Raw genomic sequence first — 19,622 nt, forward strand, 5'->3', positions numbered from 1 at the left:
AGAGATATAGTGGTAGACCCTTTGTGATAGTAGCTTATGTACAGGGCTCTTTATATGCAAAGTAAATATATCAAAATATCAATACATCGATATTTTTCGAAATAAAAATATATTTATTTCGATTTTTTTTCCAAAATATCAGTATATTGATATTTTTTTAAATAATCTTTGATTGGTCCCAATTACTTTAAATGACCACGCAAAACGACGTGTGCTCCGCAAAAAAATATTTTTCAGCATTTTTCTGGAAAACCCGGAAAGTGCATTTTATGCAGTAGTAGTATTTTTAGAGAGAAATATGATCTGGAGGATTTTCGTTTTTTGTGAAAAAGTCTGTGCGTGTTTAAAAAAAACTTTATTAATGAAAGAGATTAAATATTTAATTTAATTTAATTAATTTAAAGATAAAAATGTTACACAAAAAAGTAAAAATTAGAAAATTGAAACGAGAATTGAAGATGTTATAAACATATTTAAGGTTTCTGTTTTCTTTATGGGAACCATATTTTTCGCGGAATCTTATTAAATATACCGATTTTTAGGTTTTGTTTTAATAGATTTGTTTTTTTTTTTTTTTTTTTTAATTTGACAGCCCTAGTTTGTGTATAAAATTAATTTCATGTAGGTCTGGTTTACAATCCACTTATTCGGTAGTTTCGATTTTAGACATAAACGGTTAGGTTTTGTATTATTATTTCCTTTTACCACAATCATAATTCATAATTCAATACTCGCATTGCTTCATAATTTGGTTTAAAGTGAGTCAAATTTTTGTGCAGGCAACAAAAGAAAAGGAGAGCTTAAATGTATATAAAATCTCTAATAAATATAAAAGACAGCTATCCATCTACAGAAATGGATAGCAACACGGTAGTGCACTAGAGAAAACTGTCGATCAGCATCGTGTTGACGCCTGTTATTAGGTTGTGGGTATACGATGAAACTGAAGTAACTTGTGCATTGTTCCTTGGGTTGTGTGGGGAAAGTCGTTCAGAGATGAATGATTGATCCTAAAGTGTCTTTGATTTTGAGGGACGAAACCAGTACAGCCACCGTCGTCATTGGTTGGGTTGGGAATCAACGCGTGCGCCGTTAACATTCGTTGCCGTCGCCACATCATCGCCCACAATGAGAACCTTGCCAACGCCATCGGGCGCCACCAGCTCACCGCTCAGGCCATCGAGCCCGGGCTCACTGACGTCGCCGGGAATTTTGGGCTTTGGACGATGTGTGTCTACCGCATCAATTGGCAGTTTAATGTGCTCTACTTTGCATCCATAGGCCACGGGGGTGAGCTTGATGACGGTATGCAGGGGCACATATAGGTAAGGCAGCTCATCGGCAGACTTATCCAGAAAGTAAGCGAAGAGGCAGCGCAAAACTGCCTGGTGAGAAACAACCAAGACATTCCCCTGCCTCTCCAGTTCCATGATGACGGGTTCCAAACGCGCCACTAGATCCTCATAGCTCTCACCGCGCGGATAGCGATACGCAAACTTGTTGACATCACGCGCCTTGAACTCCTCGGGAAAGCGCTCTTTGATCTGTTCGTAGGTCATTTCCTCACAATGGCCAGCATCGATCTCGTTGAGCGCTTTCCAGCGTTCTTGGGGTGCTTTCACGTTGGCCACTGTTTGAATGGCTCGCTTCATCCACGAGGTCCACACACGCAGTCCATCGATATGCTGCTGCGAAATGAAAGAGGACAGGGCACGGCCGTATTGATGACCCCGTGCGCTCAGATTTGAATCGCCACCAATGAGCCCGCTGAGGTTGTGCTCACTTTCCCCATGGCGCGTCAGATAGATGGTTCGCGGCGTTATGTGTATGTTCATCAGATAGTAGACGATGCGCGACTCCACGTGACCCTCGTTATTGTAGACTACCACCTTTTTCCCAGCGTTGTATACCTTCATGAAACTGAGATGTGATTCGGTGACCTCGTCGATTGGCTGATAACGCTCCTCGTAATGCTCGATACGTTGCAGGAAGTCCCGCACCACCAGCTCGGTGTTCATGTTAAGGTAATCTGGTGAACTCACCTTTACCTCCAAAATGTTCTGTTCGATTATCTGCGGATCGTCACAGATCGACTCTACAAAGAAAAGACGGAAACCGTGCTGCTTAACCACAATATTGTAGATAAGCTGTCGCCGGTCCCGCGTCGAATTGGTAGCATCAAACACTGCAATGCTACCCTGGCCGCTCAGAAGCCACTCGCAAGAGTCGTGAAGCGCTTGGTTGGCACACCTATTCCTGATGGCCATCGCCTCCTCGTTGTCGGCGCGGAAAAACTCATGTGACTTGTAGGCTGTTGTAGCATGGCGACGGTACTCGCCTAGGTTAAACACTCGCGTCGCAATCCCTATCCAGTTGAGGTAACGCGCCAACTTCTTTGAGATAAAGGTCTTGCCCCTGGCAGGCAAGCCCACCATAGCTATAACGTGGGGTGTAGTGCAGTCAGCGATTGTCCGCTCCCCGCGGATGGGAAAAGGTTTCGTCATCACCGTCTCCGAGGTAGGTGGCAGGAGCTTGCGCAGCTCCTCGGACATCACCGACGGGCACACATGAAGCTCATTCTCTATCGCCAGGTCGGCGGTCTTTTTAAGTTGATTCAGTGAGGTGGTGCGCACGCGTAGCGAAGGCGAGGTGTTATAGGGCATGTCCATGATGCTGGTGGCCGTCACTGAGGGTACAAGCTTCTTGGTAACAGTGGATCGAATGATACCAGCCGTAACTGGCTCCTGAGACGGGGATGATGACGAGGAAGACGACGAAGCTGATGATGACGAGGCGCTCGATGGACAGTTGCAGTAGCTGCACAGATCCGAGTATGAATAGGAGCGAGATGCACGGGAAGGTCGGGGGAGGATTTTATTTTTCTTCTTTATGCAAAGAAATGGCAATGGCAATGTTCCTACTACGTCCTCGTCGTCTAACACGTCTTCGTTTCCGATTGCGTCTTCCTTATCATGTTCTTGGTTACTTTCAAAACGTATATGATTGCTTTTGCTTCCACTGCTGATGTTCGTCTGGCTTGCTACAATTATTTGGTTAGAAGTTGTTTCTGTCAATGGTAGTTTCGGCTGCTGAAGATCCACAGGTGTTCCTGATGCTGATGTGGTTCCTGCTGCTCTTCGTTGTTGGCGTGGCGAAACATGAAATAAGTCGGGGATTTTTACATAAATGTTCAGTTGAATTTGCTGATGTTGTTTGTAAAAGCTTTCTGCAATGGTGCGAATGGAATGGAAGTGAAGAAAAGTGGGAAGAGAGCAAAACAGCATTACTCATAAACGTGTGAGCCTTTGTACATATGTACACACATACATATACATACATACATATTGTGTCTGTAATAAGTACACAAGTAGATCGACGCATTCATTCAATAATATCTTTTAATAATAAACACTATCAAAAAAATTGGAATTTTAGATGATATATCATCAAAATACCCTATCGACAAATTAATTTTCTTAGTACAAGTTCTCTAGCTCACAAATGGGCTAGGTCGGGAAAATCTCTCATAAAAATTTTACTTTTTCAATGTACACACTTTTGGGAAAACGTATTTTCCCGATCAATTTTAAAGTGGGTTCTATTTTTATTAATTTGTAAAGTTATTTTGACTAATTATACCCGGTATAATGTATATTGTATATTGTATTTGTGCACTAATTTATTGTTTAACGCAGAGAAGGAAACGTTTTCGACCCCATAAAGTATATATATTATTGATCAGCATCAATAGCCGAGTCGATTGAGCCATGTCTGTCTGTCCGTCTGTCCGTCCTGATGAGCGCCTAGTACTCAGAGACTATAAGAGCTAGAGCCACCAAAACACCATCCAGACTTCTGTATGCTTACACTGTTACAAGTATATTTAAAAAATGAGCCACGCCCCTTCCGCCCTCAGAAAAGGGCGGAAACCTCGCAAATCTACCAATTTGAAGATAAAAGAAAACGCCATTCCGTAAGGAATGACCATCTCTATCAGATAACCAAATTGGGATCCGATTGGATCAATATTATAGCCAGAATGAATTAATTATTTGCAACGGCTAAACCCCCCCGTCCCGCAGCTTATATTTGTTTTTTTCACATTCTCTCATTCACACTCTGTTTCGTGTAGTGTGCGGCCTCTGCCGCGTCTCTGCATCTGACATGACTCTGCAGTGTGTGGCTCTAGGGAAGGGTGGCGAGCTAAAAGATTGTGATGGCGTGAGAATTGTTGTAGATGTAGATGACAGATGAAGAAAAAATGTAAAATTTGACAAAAAAAAAACCGCTTAGGTACAGATGTAGTACTGAGTGCCGGGTATAAAAGATGTGACGCGTAAGAAGCGTCTCACACGTTCCTTCTCGTTTAAAACTGCAACCAGCTGAAAATTTCACCACGGTTAGTAAACTTGAGTTCGATGAAGCCTGTGTGGCAGGCTGTGGGGCAGACCCCTTGTAGAAGGGGTCAATATTAATTTATGGGGCAGCAATACCTTGGGGGAAAGATTGTTTCTTGTTCTTTTAGTCATCATGAAGACTTAATATAGCAAACAAAAATTTTCATTATACATTTAAAAAAAATTAAAAACTTATTCCATAAACATATAGTAGATGTTTTGATCTTTGATACAAAATTAACTTTTTCTGTTTACGTTGACCGTACGCCACGTTATAGGTGTTCAAACCAGAAACTGCAAATGATTATTTGATATTTTTTAAATAAAAAAATCATTCACTTGCGGAAACTTTGAGGCTGGCGGACATGTGCCAATATTCATCTTAAAGGATATTCTATGCATATCCACCATGATTTAAGTGTTTTCAAGTAATATCGAAATATATGAACTAATTTAGGCTTTGATGAACGTAAAACAATGATACAAAATAATATGTTTATATAGATAGAAACAAAAAAGTACCAACTTGATAGCGCGTGATTTCATCGTTGGTATTGGATGTATGGATACCAAAAACCGCCATGTCGCTCCCTTTCGTGACAAATTTTGCAAAAGTATTTAATTGACTTGACCGAATTGCAATCACTTGGCATGCGCTCTAAAGCAGTCTTGAACAGCCTGATGTTCCTGAAGCATTTGCTGTAGATCTTGGAGAATTGCTCTCTTCGTAGCTGTGTTGATCCCTTGACGCCTGTCAAGTTTTTCTTCCATATTGCCCATATTGCAGGAATTTATGCTGTGCATCTTTTATAGGTTGCAATGATCCAATGCGATGGTAAAAGGATTTTCATTCAAGCACTTTGTGGTAAACGACATTCTTTGTTTTTTGGTCAGGCGCAACAACAAATAAAGCGGATGGTTTGCCGACACGTGAGCCACGTACAATTGACCATGAGAAAAACATTAATTTTCTAGATTGAGGCCACAAATAGCCAAGGATTGGCCCTGTGATTTGTTGATCGTCATGGCGAAGGCAAGACGAATCGGGAATTGAATTCGTTGAAACTCAAAGGGCATATCCGTTGGGATCATCGGAATCCTTGGAATACCTCATCTTTAAATTTTCCTTTAAGTATCGACGTGTGAATCACATTGCTCATCAGTTTTCTTATCACCAAACGCGTTCCATTACACAGTTTTAGTTGGTTTAAATTTCTAAGCATAATGACTACCGAGCCAACTTTAAGTTTTAAATTGTGCGGTGGGGTAAACCAGGCACATCCAAGGAGTTGAAAAATTCAGTTGGATAATTAGTGGCTTCTTCTTCGTTTGTTACACAGTCGATAGATTTGAATGAATATAGGGTACCTACGATTTGATTTTGAATTATAAGATTGAGGTCTACATCTTTATTTTTAGAGGCCAAAATTGCTCGCTCACTTAACCATTTAGTATTTTTGTGGTTAGCAATGATATCCGGGAATACGTTGTTGATAAGCTCGTCTTTTGATGATACGAAATTGCAAAAATTTGGAGGAAATGAAATCAAACCGCTCGATTTGCCAACAGGAACACGGCCATTACCGATAGTCAGCAATTGCTTCGAGAAATCATCAGCAGATAGATCGTTTAACAATGCAACTCTAATATTTAGAGACAGTTGAAGTTTCTTTACATATCGCCACAGATTTGATGCTTTGAGGCAAGCGTTTATTTCGTCTGCAGCAGTAAATCTTGGAATGACTGGTAGTGTTTGTCGGAAATCGCCAGATAATAAAATCAGTGCACCACCAAAACATCTCGAGTCATTGCGCAGATCTTTTAATGTTCGGTCTAGTGCTTCCAATGGGCGTTTGTGCGCCATTGTGCATTCGTCCCATATGATGATTTTTTATGCTACTAAAACTTTGGCCATTGCGGAGTTTTTCGAAATGTTACATGTCGGTTGTTCAGTAGTTTGAAGGTTTAATGGCAATTTTAACGCTGAGTGAGCCGTACGGCATCCGTCTAACAATGTGGCCGCTATTCCAGAAGAAGCAATTGCTACCGCAATTTCGGATCTCGCACATACAGTGGCCAAAATCAATGACATGAGGAATGTCTTCCCAGTTCCACCGGGGGCATCCAAAAAAAATAAGCCGCCATTTCCATCATCAATTGCATTAATCAGTGTATCATAGACTTCCCTCTGCTTAGGATTCAACAGAGGTACATTCGTTTGAACTGATTGGATTAGTTCATGTGGATCATATTCATGTTCACGTTCCAATTGTCTATTAAATGCGTCATTCATTCCGCGATCTGGCGCTGGCATTCCTAACCTAACTAACAAACTGCCGCACATGAGGTAACACATATCTTCGATCAAGAGCAAAGTCTGGTTATGGATCTCCCCATTCACCTCAAGATCGTAATTTCTTGAGCTGACGCGAATTCGATGTAAAATATCTTCGGACATGTTATCTTTGTATTTGTTTCACAGGTCAAGTGGGTTCGATGGGAAGCATGTTGAAATGATGATAGCAAATAATGTGCGTATCTGACTTAGAGATGCAGAAATAATTGCTTCAGCGATTGTCGTGTCCCAATGAGTATCGTTTTCAAGCAAATTTAGCTCTTGACATGCTGCAAGAATAGTGGGGCACACGATACCATTAACAGTTCGTAGTGATTCAAATGATTTTGGCCCTCGAACATGTACCAGCAACAACCGCAAATAGAAACATTCATAATTCTTCGGATTAACTGTGTAAATACGACCAAGATCATCAGTAGAACGCATATCTGTCGATGGTGCAATCATACAGAAACGCTGCCCGAAACAAATATTAAATATGATTAAACAAATACAAATGAACTTTTTAGACAAATTTCTGAACAAAAACATGATGTCTCCAGAAAAAAATAAAGTTTTGGCTTTAAGGCCCCAACAAACAGGCCATGAGTTGTTTTTAAGATGTATTCTGCTACTCGCTACGGAAACAAATCCAACAAATCAAAAACCATGGCAATCGGTCCAGCCGTTCTCGAGTTATAAGTGCTTTAAAAAATACGACTTTCTTTTGTATATATAGAGTGTTTGAGAAGCGCGAATTAAGGCCCTTCTTTGCTCCATATTAACGCGGCGCTGTTCTCGTGCAATTTCAGATAATTGACTCGCTATTCCGTTGCATAATTGCATTACGGCTTCGCTGGGAAAGATTGGATCTTCTAGGACGCGGCATTGTTATTAAAATGATTAATACAAAATAAAACAAATATTTAATATGATCAAACAAATACAAATGAACAACAAATGAACAAATGAACTTTTTAGACAAATTTCTGAACACAAACATGATGTCTTCAGAAAAAAATAAAGTTTTGGCTTTAAGGCCGGAACAAAGAGGCCTTAAGTTATTTTTAAGATGTATTCTGCTACTCACGACGGAAAAAATCCAACAAATCAAAAACCATGGCAATCGGTCCAGCCGTTCTCGAGTTATAAGTGCTTTACAAAATACCACTTTCTTTTATATATATAGATTTATTTATGTATGTATATTTATTTATTTATATTAATTTATTTATTTAATATTTAATTTAACAAAGAGCAGCTTCTGCAACGACTCTGTGGATAGGTTACACCTCAGATCGGAAAGAACTAATCTAAGTGCAGAAAAGGCTCTTTCCACACTGAATTGCGTTGCAACTTTTTCATTATAATTGTACTTAACTCGATCGGTTTTGGGCTATAATTGTTTATTTCACAATACGCTAGTTGCAAATTCCACTTCTTCCACCCGAAAACACATTATCACATTTGCAGTACATTTTCTACTTTCGTAGAAAAGCTTGACTTTATTGACCCATTCCAGGCGACCCATTCATGAAAAAGAGCTAGATGGAATGAAAAATTAAATTCATTTCTACTTGTTTATAATGCGTGACTTTCGCTTTCCAAATAGATATCACATGTTAAATTTGGGTGACGGAAAGCTGCGCACTACTAATTTTCATTGCACACAGCTGTATGTACGAACATACAAGATAATCATAAGAGGAATACGATCTCTTATCTTTAGGAGCAGCCTTTTATTTTTTTGCTCATTATTTCTTGAGTAGTAAAATATACCTAAAAATTAATCATTATATTATGAATATTTCGATATAACTTGACAGGTAATCATTATCGTATAATTTTTTTATACCGCTTATAATGATTACCATCCCTGGTTCAAACTAGGGTGATGTTGGTGTACGAATAATATGTGTGCTTACTGTATGTAAAAACGGGGAGGAGCAGTTTGGATGCAATACTTGGTTTCTCTGGCTCGTATATTATCTGCGAACTAGCCGACAAACAAGACGGAAAGACAGACAGACAGACAGACTATATGGATATCATGACTCGGCTGTTGATAGTGTTCAAGAACATGTTTACTTAATGGGGATAATACAATATAATCTTCGAGTACATAAATGCGCTGCATTTTCCGCGGTTCACAAAGGTAAACATATTCAAAAATACGCCTCTGGTTTCATTAACACATTGATATTTATATGTAGGTGGTGCCAATTGCAACCAATTTCTTGCAGCTGTTTTATGTTTGGTGTTATTATACAGCGCACAAAGTTGATGAAAAGACAAGACACGTTTGCATGAGAACAAGCCAAGCCAGACGATTTTCGAGTAGAAAATATTTTCATAAAATTTCTTCTTCTTCAACAATTATTTTCCGATTGACTAGACTAAAAAAAATGTTGTGTTCTCTGTATTCGTATTTTATTACTTCGTAATATGTATTACTTGAAAAAGTTAATCCACCTGCCCTAATTTCTGTAAATAAATTAAGGGCAGATCCGAATTTTGAGGAAAGCGTTTGCTGGTCACACGTGCATACTAATGCATGTATGCATACGTGTTTCCACCAAATATGCTTGAAGACATGACGCACGCTGTATACCCTACTGACATTTACTCGCAGGTGACGTACATACAGTGGGGAGCAATGATGAGTAAATGTTCACAATAACTAAATTTCGTCGCCCATAACTTCTAAACGCATAATGCAAACGTAACCAATTTTTTTGTAGATATGTATCACTTTATCCCTAACAAATAAGCAATCCCAGAAAAATACAAATGTGAAGCTTTTAAATAGCGAAAAATAAAATAAAAATAAAAAAACTCGCAGGTACGCATTTATGCACTTTTCGTTATTTTATATTTATAAATTTTCTAATCAACAATATGCTCACAGAATTGACGTTAAATATATATTTTTTTATACTCTACAAATATTAACATCAAATTAAGACATTTCTCATGATAATCGAAGCAGATTTCATGAATTTATTAAATAGTGCCTATGTTGTACCTGAGACAGAAAAAACAATATCTAGAAAATGTAAATATTATTGTGTACCTCACTGAAAATGGCCATACGACAGCTAATACTGCTGAAAAACATGGCAAAACGCGAAATTATGTCCCGAAACAGCAAAGCCAAGGTCGCCCTAAGGCGCTAGCAGACCCAAAAGCATCACTTATAATGTAGCAAGTACTTACTTAGTAAGTACTTACTTACTTGTTACTCACTTAGTAACAAAGACTTTCTAAGTCCAAAGGATGCTCTTTTCGCATAATACAAAAAATGTTGGTCTTGATGGCCAAGTATGGCCATCGTACCACCACCTAAAACATCCTCACACCATTTTACATCTACTGGCATGTTTCACGGTTCGCTTGATACGATGTCCTTGAAGCCTTTTTTCGGTCTTACGCTAACAATGCCACCCATATGAATTTTTGGACTCATCAGACCTGATAACACGTTTATGATAATTTAAAAGTTTCGGGTTTGATTTACCATTTTTTGTCCGACCACGTGATTAGCAAATTTATAAATATAAAATAACGAAAAGTGCATAAATGAGTACATGCGCGTTTTTTTAGTTTTTTATTTTTCGCTATTTAAAAGCTTCACCTTTGTATTTTTCTGGGATTGCCTATTTGTTAAGGATAAAGTGATTCATGTCTACAAAAAAATTGGTTACGTTTGCGTTATGCGCTTAGAAGAAGTTATAGGCGACAAAAGTCAGTTATAGTGAACATGTACTCATAATTTCTCCCCACTGTACAAACATATGTACATATGTTGTATATCGAATATATTCTATAATACAAAAAAATATCATTCATGTAAAGGACCTAGCAAACCAAAAACGTGCCTTTTGCGGGAGTCCTGAAAAATGCTTACAAACGAGCTCGAATGCGAGCTAATCGTTAACTTTATTTTCTGTTCATTTCAATAAAGTGCAGGCAAGTGTTTAGAGAAAAACGAAAAATATAAATAAATTCAATAAGAGCTCCTGGCTCCAAAAGTTGGGCAAAATAAAGAGTAATGAAATAGTGGCGAAGTAAGTAAATAACTAACTCTAGTAAATAACTTGTATTTTTCGCCAATTTGTAATCTATTTTTTATAGAGTCTACAGATGCATTTAAACAAGTGGACGGCACGGATACAATCACATGCTTGCAGTGCGTTTGAGTGCGTAAGCAGCACAAACATTGGTATTGGTACCACCCACTGTAATACGCGTGTACGTGTAATGATCGACACAAGTATCATATTTCGATCAAATGCTACTACGAATGTGAGCGTTTTATCGGGTTAACTTCCACTTTTGACACGTATGCGATTTCATTTGCGAGCGTTTGGTTTTTTGGGGATTATTAATTTGCATTCATTTGCAGTGGCTAAACCCACCCTGTCCCGCAGCTTTTGTTGTTTTTTCACATTCTCTCATTCACACTCTGCTTCTGCTTCACTCGACCTCTGCCTCTGCCGTCCCCCTGCCACTGCCTCTGCCGACTTTTAACCCACCCCGTCCCGCAGCTTATACTTGTTTTTTTTTGTGTGCGGGCGCTGCCTCTGCCGCGAGTCTGCAGTGTGTGGGTCTAGGGAATCGGGGCGAGCTAAAGGAGCGTGTTGGTGTGAGAAGTGTTGTAGATGTAGATGACAGATGAAGAGAAATTTTAATATTTGTGACTATTGGCGACGGTGACTTATATCAGATATCTAATGATTGAAGCATTAAACAGTCATAAGTATAGCTGTGCTTTTATGAATACTGTGGTTTCATGCAGGGCTATAGTGCGTATGTACATACATATGTATGTATGTATTGGCAGTTACTTGAACAGATTAGGAGAGAACTGGAAACGCCTAAAAAAATTTATCAACACAAAATAAATGGTAGTGAAGCTGACACAACGCCTAACGCGGAAACACTAAATCAATATAATGGAAAATCAAGCTCAGAAGTCTAGAAAAAAACAGCTGCGGCAGCGACTGCGACTGCAACGTTATCTGAAATATGTACATACATACATACATACATATATTAAAATTATATCGCAGTTCAAGCGAGCAATTATATCCTAGCCCATGTCCGACTATGAGATGCCCTTTTATCAAATCAGATTTATTTGTTTATTTACTTTCGTCAAGATATAAAGAACGAGGAGGAACGTTGTGAGACTCGTCACAACTTTTATACCCGGTTATAACTCAGGTAGATATGGCCATTCTTTGCGGAATGGATGTAGCAGTGGATGCACATTCTCTCATTCACACTCTGCTTCTGCAGCGTGCGGCCTCTGCCTCTGCCGTGCCTCTGCACATTTGCAGATTTTAGTCCTTTGTGGGGATGGAAGGGGCTGGGAAAAATTTGGAGACAAACTTTATTCAATGTGATATCATATAAGTCTTTACACACAATCTTGTGACTTTAGGTCTTATAGTATCTGAGAAACAGGCGTCAAAAAAGTCGGACAGACACACATAGCTATTGATGTTGACCAAGAATATTTATAATGTTTAGGGTCGGAAACGTTTCCTTCTGTTTGTTACACTTTTCGAACACAAATTAAATATATACCTTTTAATCGTTGAGTACCGAGTATAATTGTGATAATCATCCGAGTATAATCATCCACAAATGTAATAACACATGTTCATATGTATATGTAATTAACATTATCCGACACAATTTGTCTACAAGTTGAGTGAGACAAGTCCCCTAACCGATTCCAAGTGCAATTAAATGCTGTCCGGCCATCGGGAATATAAATATGTACCACATGGGTGGAAATTTTATAGAGTTTCACATTTATAACAGATTTGTAACGAATAGAGAAAACGCGTGCGTCATCAGTCATCTCTATCTAAAGGTCGTTTTAGACACTGAGTCTGAATCGCGTAGAGCTTTCATGTATGTACATATGTATGTAAGGAATCACGCTTTGTTCACACGTTGAATCATTTGGCATGAATCGTGGAGCATAACTGAGGGTAGAACGAGGGTAGAGACGTAGCCAAAAAGCCGTGACTTTCCGCAAATATCTAAATCGATTTGATATTCTGTGAAATCGTGAGATCGTGAGCACCACACGTACACTTGAATCTGCGATGCAGACTCACCGTCTAAACCATGAAGCAATTATATAAGTAGGTCTCCTATAACTGGTGCTTAGGGCATATATTTTCGAGGTTTTTGGAAAAAAACCTGATTTTCCAGGCGATGAATTCAAACTCAGCTTTAAAAAAAAGTTTAGGCAATATATTAATAGCAATTTGTAAATGTTTTGCATTGACGCCTCTTTAACGTGGGGGTGTGATTTTACACGATGGACTTTTCTTACGAATCACCTTTCTTTAATGATGCAATAGTAAAATAAATAATGACAAACATAATTCCGAAGAGTAAATGGGGTATATTGTATTTGTGCTTAAAAAATGTCACACATGGAAGAAAGCGTTTCCTTCTGTGCGTTACAAAATCCGTTATTTCCCATAAATACAATATACCTTATTTACTCTTCGAGTACCGGGTATAAAAACAAATTTGAAGGAAGCGTTTCCGACCCCATAAAGTATATATATTCTTGATCAGCATCAATAGCCGAGTCGATAGAGCCATGTCTGTCTGTCCTTCTGTCCGTCTGTCCGTCTTGTTCGTCGGCTCGTTCTCAGAGACTATAAGAGCTAGAGCCACCAAATTTTGGCTCCGGACTGCTGTATGCTCACACTATTACAAGTGTATTTAAAAGAAGGCCACGCCACCTTCCGCCCCCACAAAAGAGCGAAAACCCCCCAAATCTACAGTTTTGAAGATAAAAGAAAACTAAAAATGCCATTCCGTAGGGAATGGCCAAATCTATCAGACCACCAAATTGGGATCCGATTGGATCATTATCATCATAGCCAGAATGAAGAAATTAATTTGCAGTGGCTAAACCCACCCTGTCCCGCAGCTTTTGTTGTTTTTTTTCACATTCTCTCATTCACACTCTGCTTCTGCAGTTGCCACTGCTTTTGCGCGACTCTGCCTCTGACGTGGATCTGAAGTGTGTGGCTCTAGAGGAGAGGTGCTAGCGAAAAAGATAGATGTAGATGACAGGTGTAGAAAAAATGTAAAATGTAAAAATCGTAAAAAAAAAACAATAGGGGTCAGGTACTTTGACTGAGTATAAAAAGTATGGAGTATAAAAGTTGTGACGCGTAAGATGCGTCTCACACGTCTCTTTCGTTGTTTTTTTAGAAAATCGAAATAAAGAACAAATCTGGAATTAATGCATATGTTTCATGTTCTATATGTTTCTTGAAGTTTTATATGTAGTTTTTAATCAAATTTGTTTTCACTATGGCCTTACTCCCACCTGGCATATGCACATAAGATCCTGCCCAAGCTTAAATAAAATATAAGACTATAGTTCTTATAACATATAACTTATAACTTTCAACAATAAGATTTCGTTGGGACTTTCGTCTAGAGACTGAGCTAGACATGGAAAAGTGTTTACCTTTTCGAATAAAATTCCATTCCTCGCAAGCTTTCTTGCTTGTTTCAGATCATTGTCTTGTTGAAAGATCCTTGTCATGGGCCTTTCTAATAGTAATATTACTGTATTGTATTAAAAAGTATTCTGGCACACACCACTTTATAAAATACGTCAATGCCAGGCTAGGAAGTAGAGGCTTATATGGGGTGGAGCTCAAAAGGGTCAACCCAACATGCCCAATGTGGTTTTATTCAAGAATTTGGGCAGTTATCAGATATATGTGAACGCCAAACATATTCTTTTGAGTCTTTTTAACCATCTAAAACAACTTTACACTCATCTGAAAATGTATTTTTCGGACTGTGACACGGCCCAGTCCACATGCCTCATGTTCACATTTTTTAAATAATTAGTCGTGTACCAATGTGCTTTTATTCTCAAACGCGAAGCTTCCGGGGACCTCTTCCAATTAAAAAATGCGTAATCAGTCGTTTATTAACTGTCAAAACACTTTCAGAGCGATATAAAATTGTTTTCATAACTTTTAAGGATATTGAAGACCTTGGTCTTGACAATTTTTTCGCATAAATCATTTTTTAGGGTGCTTCTTTAAGTTTAAAAAATTCAATATTACAGTAAAAGCCAAATTAGTTTTGAATATCCATTATACCTCCTGATTTTAGTTTTTAGTCTAAATTTAAAGTCTCTCATATTGGATGGACCGTTCATATACTTCTTCTACGCTCCAAAAACAAGAGTACCGCTATATTCAAACATTTCTTTCATCAAAATTTTCAATATATAACTGACTTTTTGAGTGACTTTTTTGAATTGATTTAATTTGTTTTTTATTTTTTTTTAACTTGCACCCAGCAATACTATTTTATTTATAACAGCAGGTTTCATGGGTATTTTTGTAAAGTAATGTAAAACAAGAAGATGGAATGCAAACGTTCCAGAATTCTTTCTGGTTTCTAATTTTTACTTTTCAGGCTTTCCAAAAAGGTATCACTTGTTCAATTCGAAAGACGGGAAGAGTCTCAAAAATAGCTGAGAAAATTGTGTGCCGCTGCACTACTATTTCATTGAACACAACTGTATATCAGCGCCTTTACAAGCTACGGCAACCAAATTTTTTGTCAAGATTGCTGTGACATCACACTGTTACAATTGTATTTCAAATTTTCCCCTCGCCCTTTTCCGCCCAACAAAAAGGCGAAAATCAGCTTCATCCACAATTTTGAAGATAAGACAGTACTAAAACCGCAGGTCTGTAGCGAATGGCCTTATCTATCAGATCCCCGAATAAGATCGGATCATTATTAGCCAGAATATCGAAACTCATATTCAGTGCCTACTCCCAGTGGGAGGGGGGCGAGCTAAAAGGGCGTGTTGTCGTGATAAGTGATTTAATTTATGATGTATATAAGATGTAGAAAACATGTAAAATAGAAAACTCTAAAAATGCATAAGGCTGCATTATGTACATACATACATGCATGCATACATATGTATACAGCACCCTAAGGTTACATACATACATACATATATATATATGTAGGTGCATTTGTTTGTACGTACATAAATATGAATATACTGACTGATGCCTTCCGCTGGAACGTTTCTCATAACGTTTCTCAAAGCATAGACCAAGCTGTCGCTAAGAGACATCGGAGTTGGCAGCCGGGGGCTGGTGCTCAGGCTGTCACCCAGCGGCTCTCCGTCGTTGTGCGTAGCGCGTTGCCAAAATGTCATGTGTGAAAAGATCAGGCCAACTTGTCGGCATCGCTTCAAATTGGGTAAGACTGTTAAACTACCAACTGCTGAATGTGACCATGCAGATAGACTGCACTAGTTTAAACCTTGGATGACCTTGAGGAGTCAGAGGATTGAAGTACATAGAAGCTGTGTCCAAAAGTTGTCAATGTGTCCAAAAGTAGGAGGATTGAGGATAGAGGATAGAACACTGTGCGGAGGAAATACGATTATTAATCAGAGTATTCATTACGAAGTGCCTTTACAACGTGGACATATTTCTCCTTTACTCGCATTCCAAGAAGAGACTTGGTGTGAAAAGCTCTGAAACGAATTAAAGTTTAGTGACAGACCGAAAGGAACTCAGAGCGACTCAGCGTCCTTTTGTCACCCTAACGGCACTTTCCAACTTGCTCCACCACTCTGAATGGGACTCGTATGCAAGCCAGAAGAATCTTCGTACAGAGGAACTAGCCTGGAAAGGCAGAAAAAACAGCATTAAACGTGAGCTACGACAGTACTGCAGAACCTACCTGTATATCACGCCTGACCCGCAAGCTAAGAAAACGGTTTTGTCCAATTTGGTAAAAGAAGGGCACGGCTTTTCCTAGGCCGAAGGGGGGGAGCGAAGCGCCGCTCTTTTTTATTGTCTCTTTTATTGGCGCAACTTGCTTTTCCCGGTGTCCTGTGCTTATCACAGCCAATCACTGCAAGTGGTGTTAGGAAGCGACTGCAGAACAGCTGGCAGAGCGCTGCCAGATCGCACAAGAGGGACCAGAGGCAACCCCAAAAGAGCGAGCAGATGGCTGGGTAAAGGTTGCCGATAGGAAAAAGCAGTGGAGCTTAAGGAGCAGGCAGGGGTGGCAATAAACGAGTCGGCAGTCATTGCCATCAGACCAGCCTAAAAGAGCACCCCAGTAGTGACGCTGACAGTCTCACCGGCTGTGGCCGAGAAACTGCTAGGAATGGGAAGAATCTGCATGGAGTGGGGGTACTGCAAAATACGACCCAAAAAAACGCACAGGAGATGCTACAAGTGCATGGAGTTTGGGCACATCAGTCTAAACTGCAAGAGTGGAGATGTGTTCACCAAGTGCTGCTACAACTGCGCAGGATCGGACCACCAGTCCAAAGACTGCAGAGAGTTTATTGCCGACTCCAGCAAAAAGACAGCGATATAGAGCTGTGGGAGCCAAACACAGCAACTACGGCAAACGTTCGTCGGAAATGGCTTCGCCAGCAGGCAACGGCGGTAAAGAAAGTAGATCGGATGATGCACGGGATAAACACCCTACGCTCATAGCCGGCGACTTTGACGCATGGGCTATCGAGTGGGTGTGCCCGAGAACCAACCCAAGGGGACAAGGCCTCCTTGAAATCCTCTCACCGCTTGATGCCGTGCTGCTAAACACTGACACCCAGCAGACATTTGGCAGAGCAGGAACAAGGTCCATCATTGACCTTACGTTCGTGAGCAGCAGTCTTAGCCAGAGAACAATCTGGGAAGTTAGCGACACCTATACAGGAAGCGACCCCTAAGCCCTGATGTATGAGAGCAAGGATGCTAGACCAAGTAAATCGCTAAGATGCACGCAGGCTATGTACAAGGTCGACACGCTAGAGCTGGACATTTGACGAGCCATGTTCGAAGGCTATGAGACCAACGGAACTGCAGCAGAAAGAGCAAGCCAATTGGTCATCCAAATGCTGGCAGCATGTGACGCATCCATGCTACGCACAACTGTACAGGAAAGTCCACGAACTTTTGTGGAACTGTTCAATGCGTGCATGTCCGAAGGAATCTTCCCAAGCCTATGGAAGCGACTACGGCTGGTCCTTATACCCAAGGGAAACAATCCGACCGAGGAGCCATCCTCCTACAGACAACTCTGCATGCTAGACAAAGTGTTGGGACCGCAAAGAAGAACTAGGAAGTTTCCACGTACCGCCGTATCTGAAGATGATCGTCGCTGAATAACTAAGAGACCGGGTGCTCATATATGGGACAGACAAGGGAACACGTGAGCACCAAATCACGGGAAGTGTTCCCCACGGATCGGTACTCGGACCGCTACTATGAAAAATCTTGTACGATACAATCCTAACGAGAAGGGACGTGTGAGACGCTACTTACGCGTCGCAACTTTTATACCCGGCACTCAGTACTACATCTGTACCTTAGCGGTTTTAGTCAAATTTAACATTTTTTCTTCATCTGTCATCTACATCTACAACAATTCTCACGCCATCACAATATTTTAGCTCGCCACCCTTCCCTAGAGCCACACACTGCAGAGTCATGGCAGATGCAGAGACGCGGCAGAGGCCGCACACTGCAGAAGCAGAGTGTGAATGAGAAAATATGAAACGAGAAGAGACGTGTGAGACGCTTCTTATGCGTCACAACTTTTATGCCCGGCACTCAGTACTACATCTGCACCTTAGCGGTGTTTTGTCAAATTTTAAATATTTTCTTCATCTGTCATCTACATCTACAACACTTCTCACACCAACACGCTCCTTTAGCTCGCCGCCCTTCCATAGACCCACACACTGCAGACTCGCGGTAGAGACAGAGGCAGCGCCCGCACACAAAAAAAAACACAAATATAAGCTGCGGGACGGGGTGGGTTAAAAGTCGGAAGAGGCAGTGGCAGGGGGAGGGCAGAGGCAGAGGCAGAGGCCGAGTGAAGCAGAAGCAGAGTGTGAATGATAGAATGTAAAAAGAACAACAAAAGCTGCGGGACAGGGTTTAGCCACTGGAAATTAATTTCTTCATTCTGGCTATAAGAATGATCCAATCGGATCCCAATTTGGTGATCTGATAGATATGGTTATTCCCTACCGAACGGTGTTTTTAGTTTTATTTTATCTTTAAAATTGTATTTGGGGGAGTCTGTCTGTCCGTCCGTCTTGTTGAGCGACTGGATCTCACCAAAAAGCCACCAAATTTTGCATCCAGACTTCTGTATGCTCACACTGTAACAAAAGTATTTCAAAAATGAGCCACGCCCCCTTCCGCCCCGCAAAAGGGAGAAAACCTCCCAAGTCTACAATTTTAAGATAAAAGAAAAAAGATATTATACTAAAATAGCATGCTTCCGAAAAATAATCTTATTTGTACATACATACTATGCCAAAGATATTTTTTCAGTTGATTAATGCTGAAGTGGGAAGAGGCTAGGAACGCCCGTCAAGACATGAAAAATATTCACAAACGTAGATTTAATTTAACAAAGTAGATGCTAAACACGCGATTGCACAAAGTACATATTTATATACATATATGTACTTATACACATATATGTGCTTATGTAAGTGTTGTGTATGTATGTACATATGTATGCATGCCAAAAAGCAGCAGCGAAAGTCGATAGAAAAAGAAGCAAAAATAACAGCTAAACTGCAGTGCAAGGTGGGATAAATGCGGGGGAAAATGGTAGTTTGTGCAGTCTTGGGGCTGTCAGGGCCCCATACATACACAACCAGAGCGATTGACCCGTCATCTGATTCGGCGCTGATGCAGGAATGGCAGCTGTGCTGGAGATGCTGGCCAAGCGAGACGAGGAGCTCTCGCAGCTTTGAGCCATGGCGGCACAAGACTGTAAAAGCTGTTGATACTGTTCTAATGACTACCGGT

The 19,622-nt window shown here is 40.1% G+C and overlaps 2 protein-coding genes across 3 annotated transcripts in view; both read right to left on the reverse strand.

Annotated features, from left to right (window-relative positions):
* LOC117591515 overlaps positions 1-19,622 on the reverse strand; it is a 61,542-nt gene that overhangs the window by 30,843 nt on the left and 11,077 nt on the right. The gene's annotated exons all lie outside the window — the stretch shown is intronic.
* LOC117591517 (6-phosphofructo-2-kinase/fructose-2,6-bisphosphatase 1) lies at positions 968-19,592 on the reverse strand. The gene is made up of 2 exons (XM_034284813.1): positions 19,464-19,592; positions 968-3,130 (listed from the first exon to the last, which is right to left on the reverse strand). Exons 1-2 carry the CDS (start codon positions 19,570-19,572, stop codon positions 1,059-1,061), a joined length of 2,181 nt encoding a protein of 726 aa, XP_034140704.1. The 5' UTR covers positions 19,573-19,592; the 3' UTR covers positions 968-1,058.

This window comes from Drosophila guanche, unplaced genomic scaffold (genome assembly GCF_900245975.1).
Source record: "Drosophila guanche unplaced genomic scaffold, DGUA_6, whole genome shotgun sequence".
NCBI classification, from domain to species: domain Eukaryota; kingdom Metazoa; phylum Arthropoda; class Insecta; order Diptera; family Drosophilidae; genus Drosophila; species Drosophila guanche.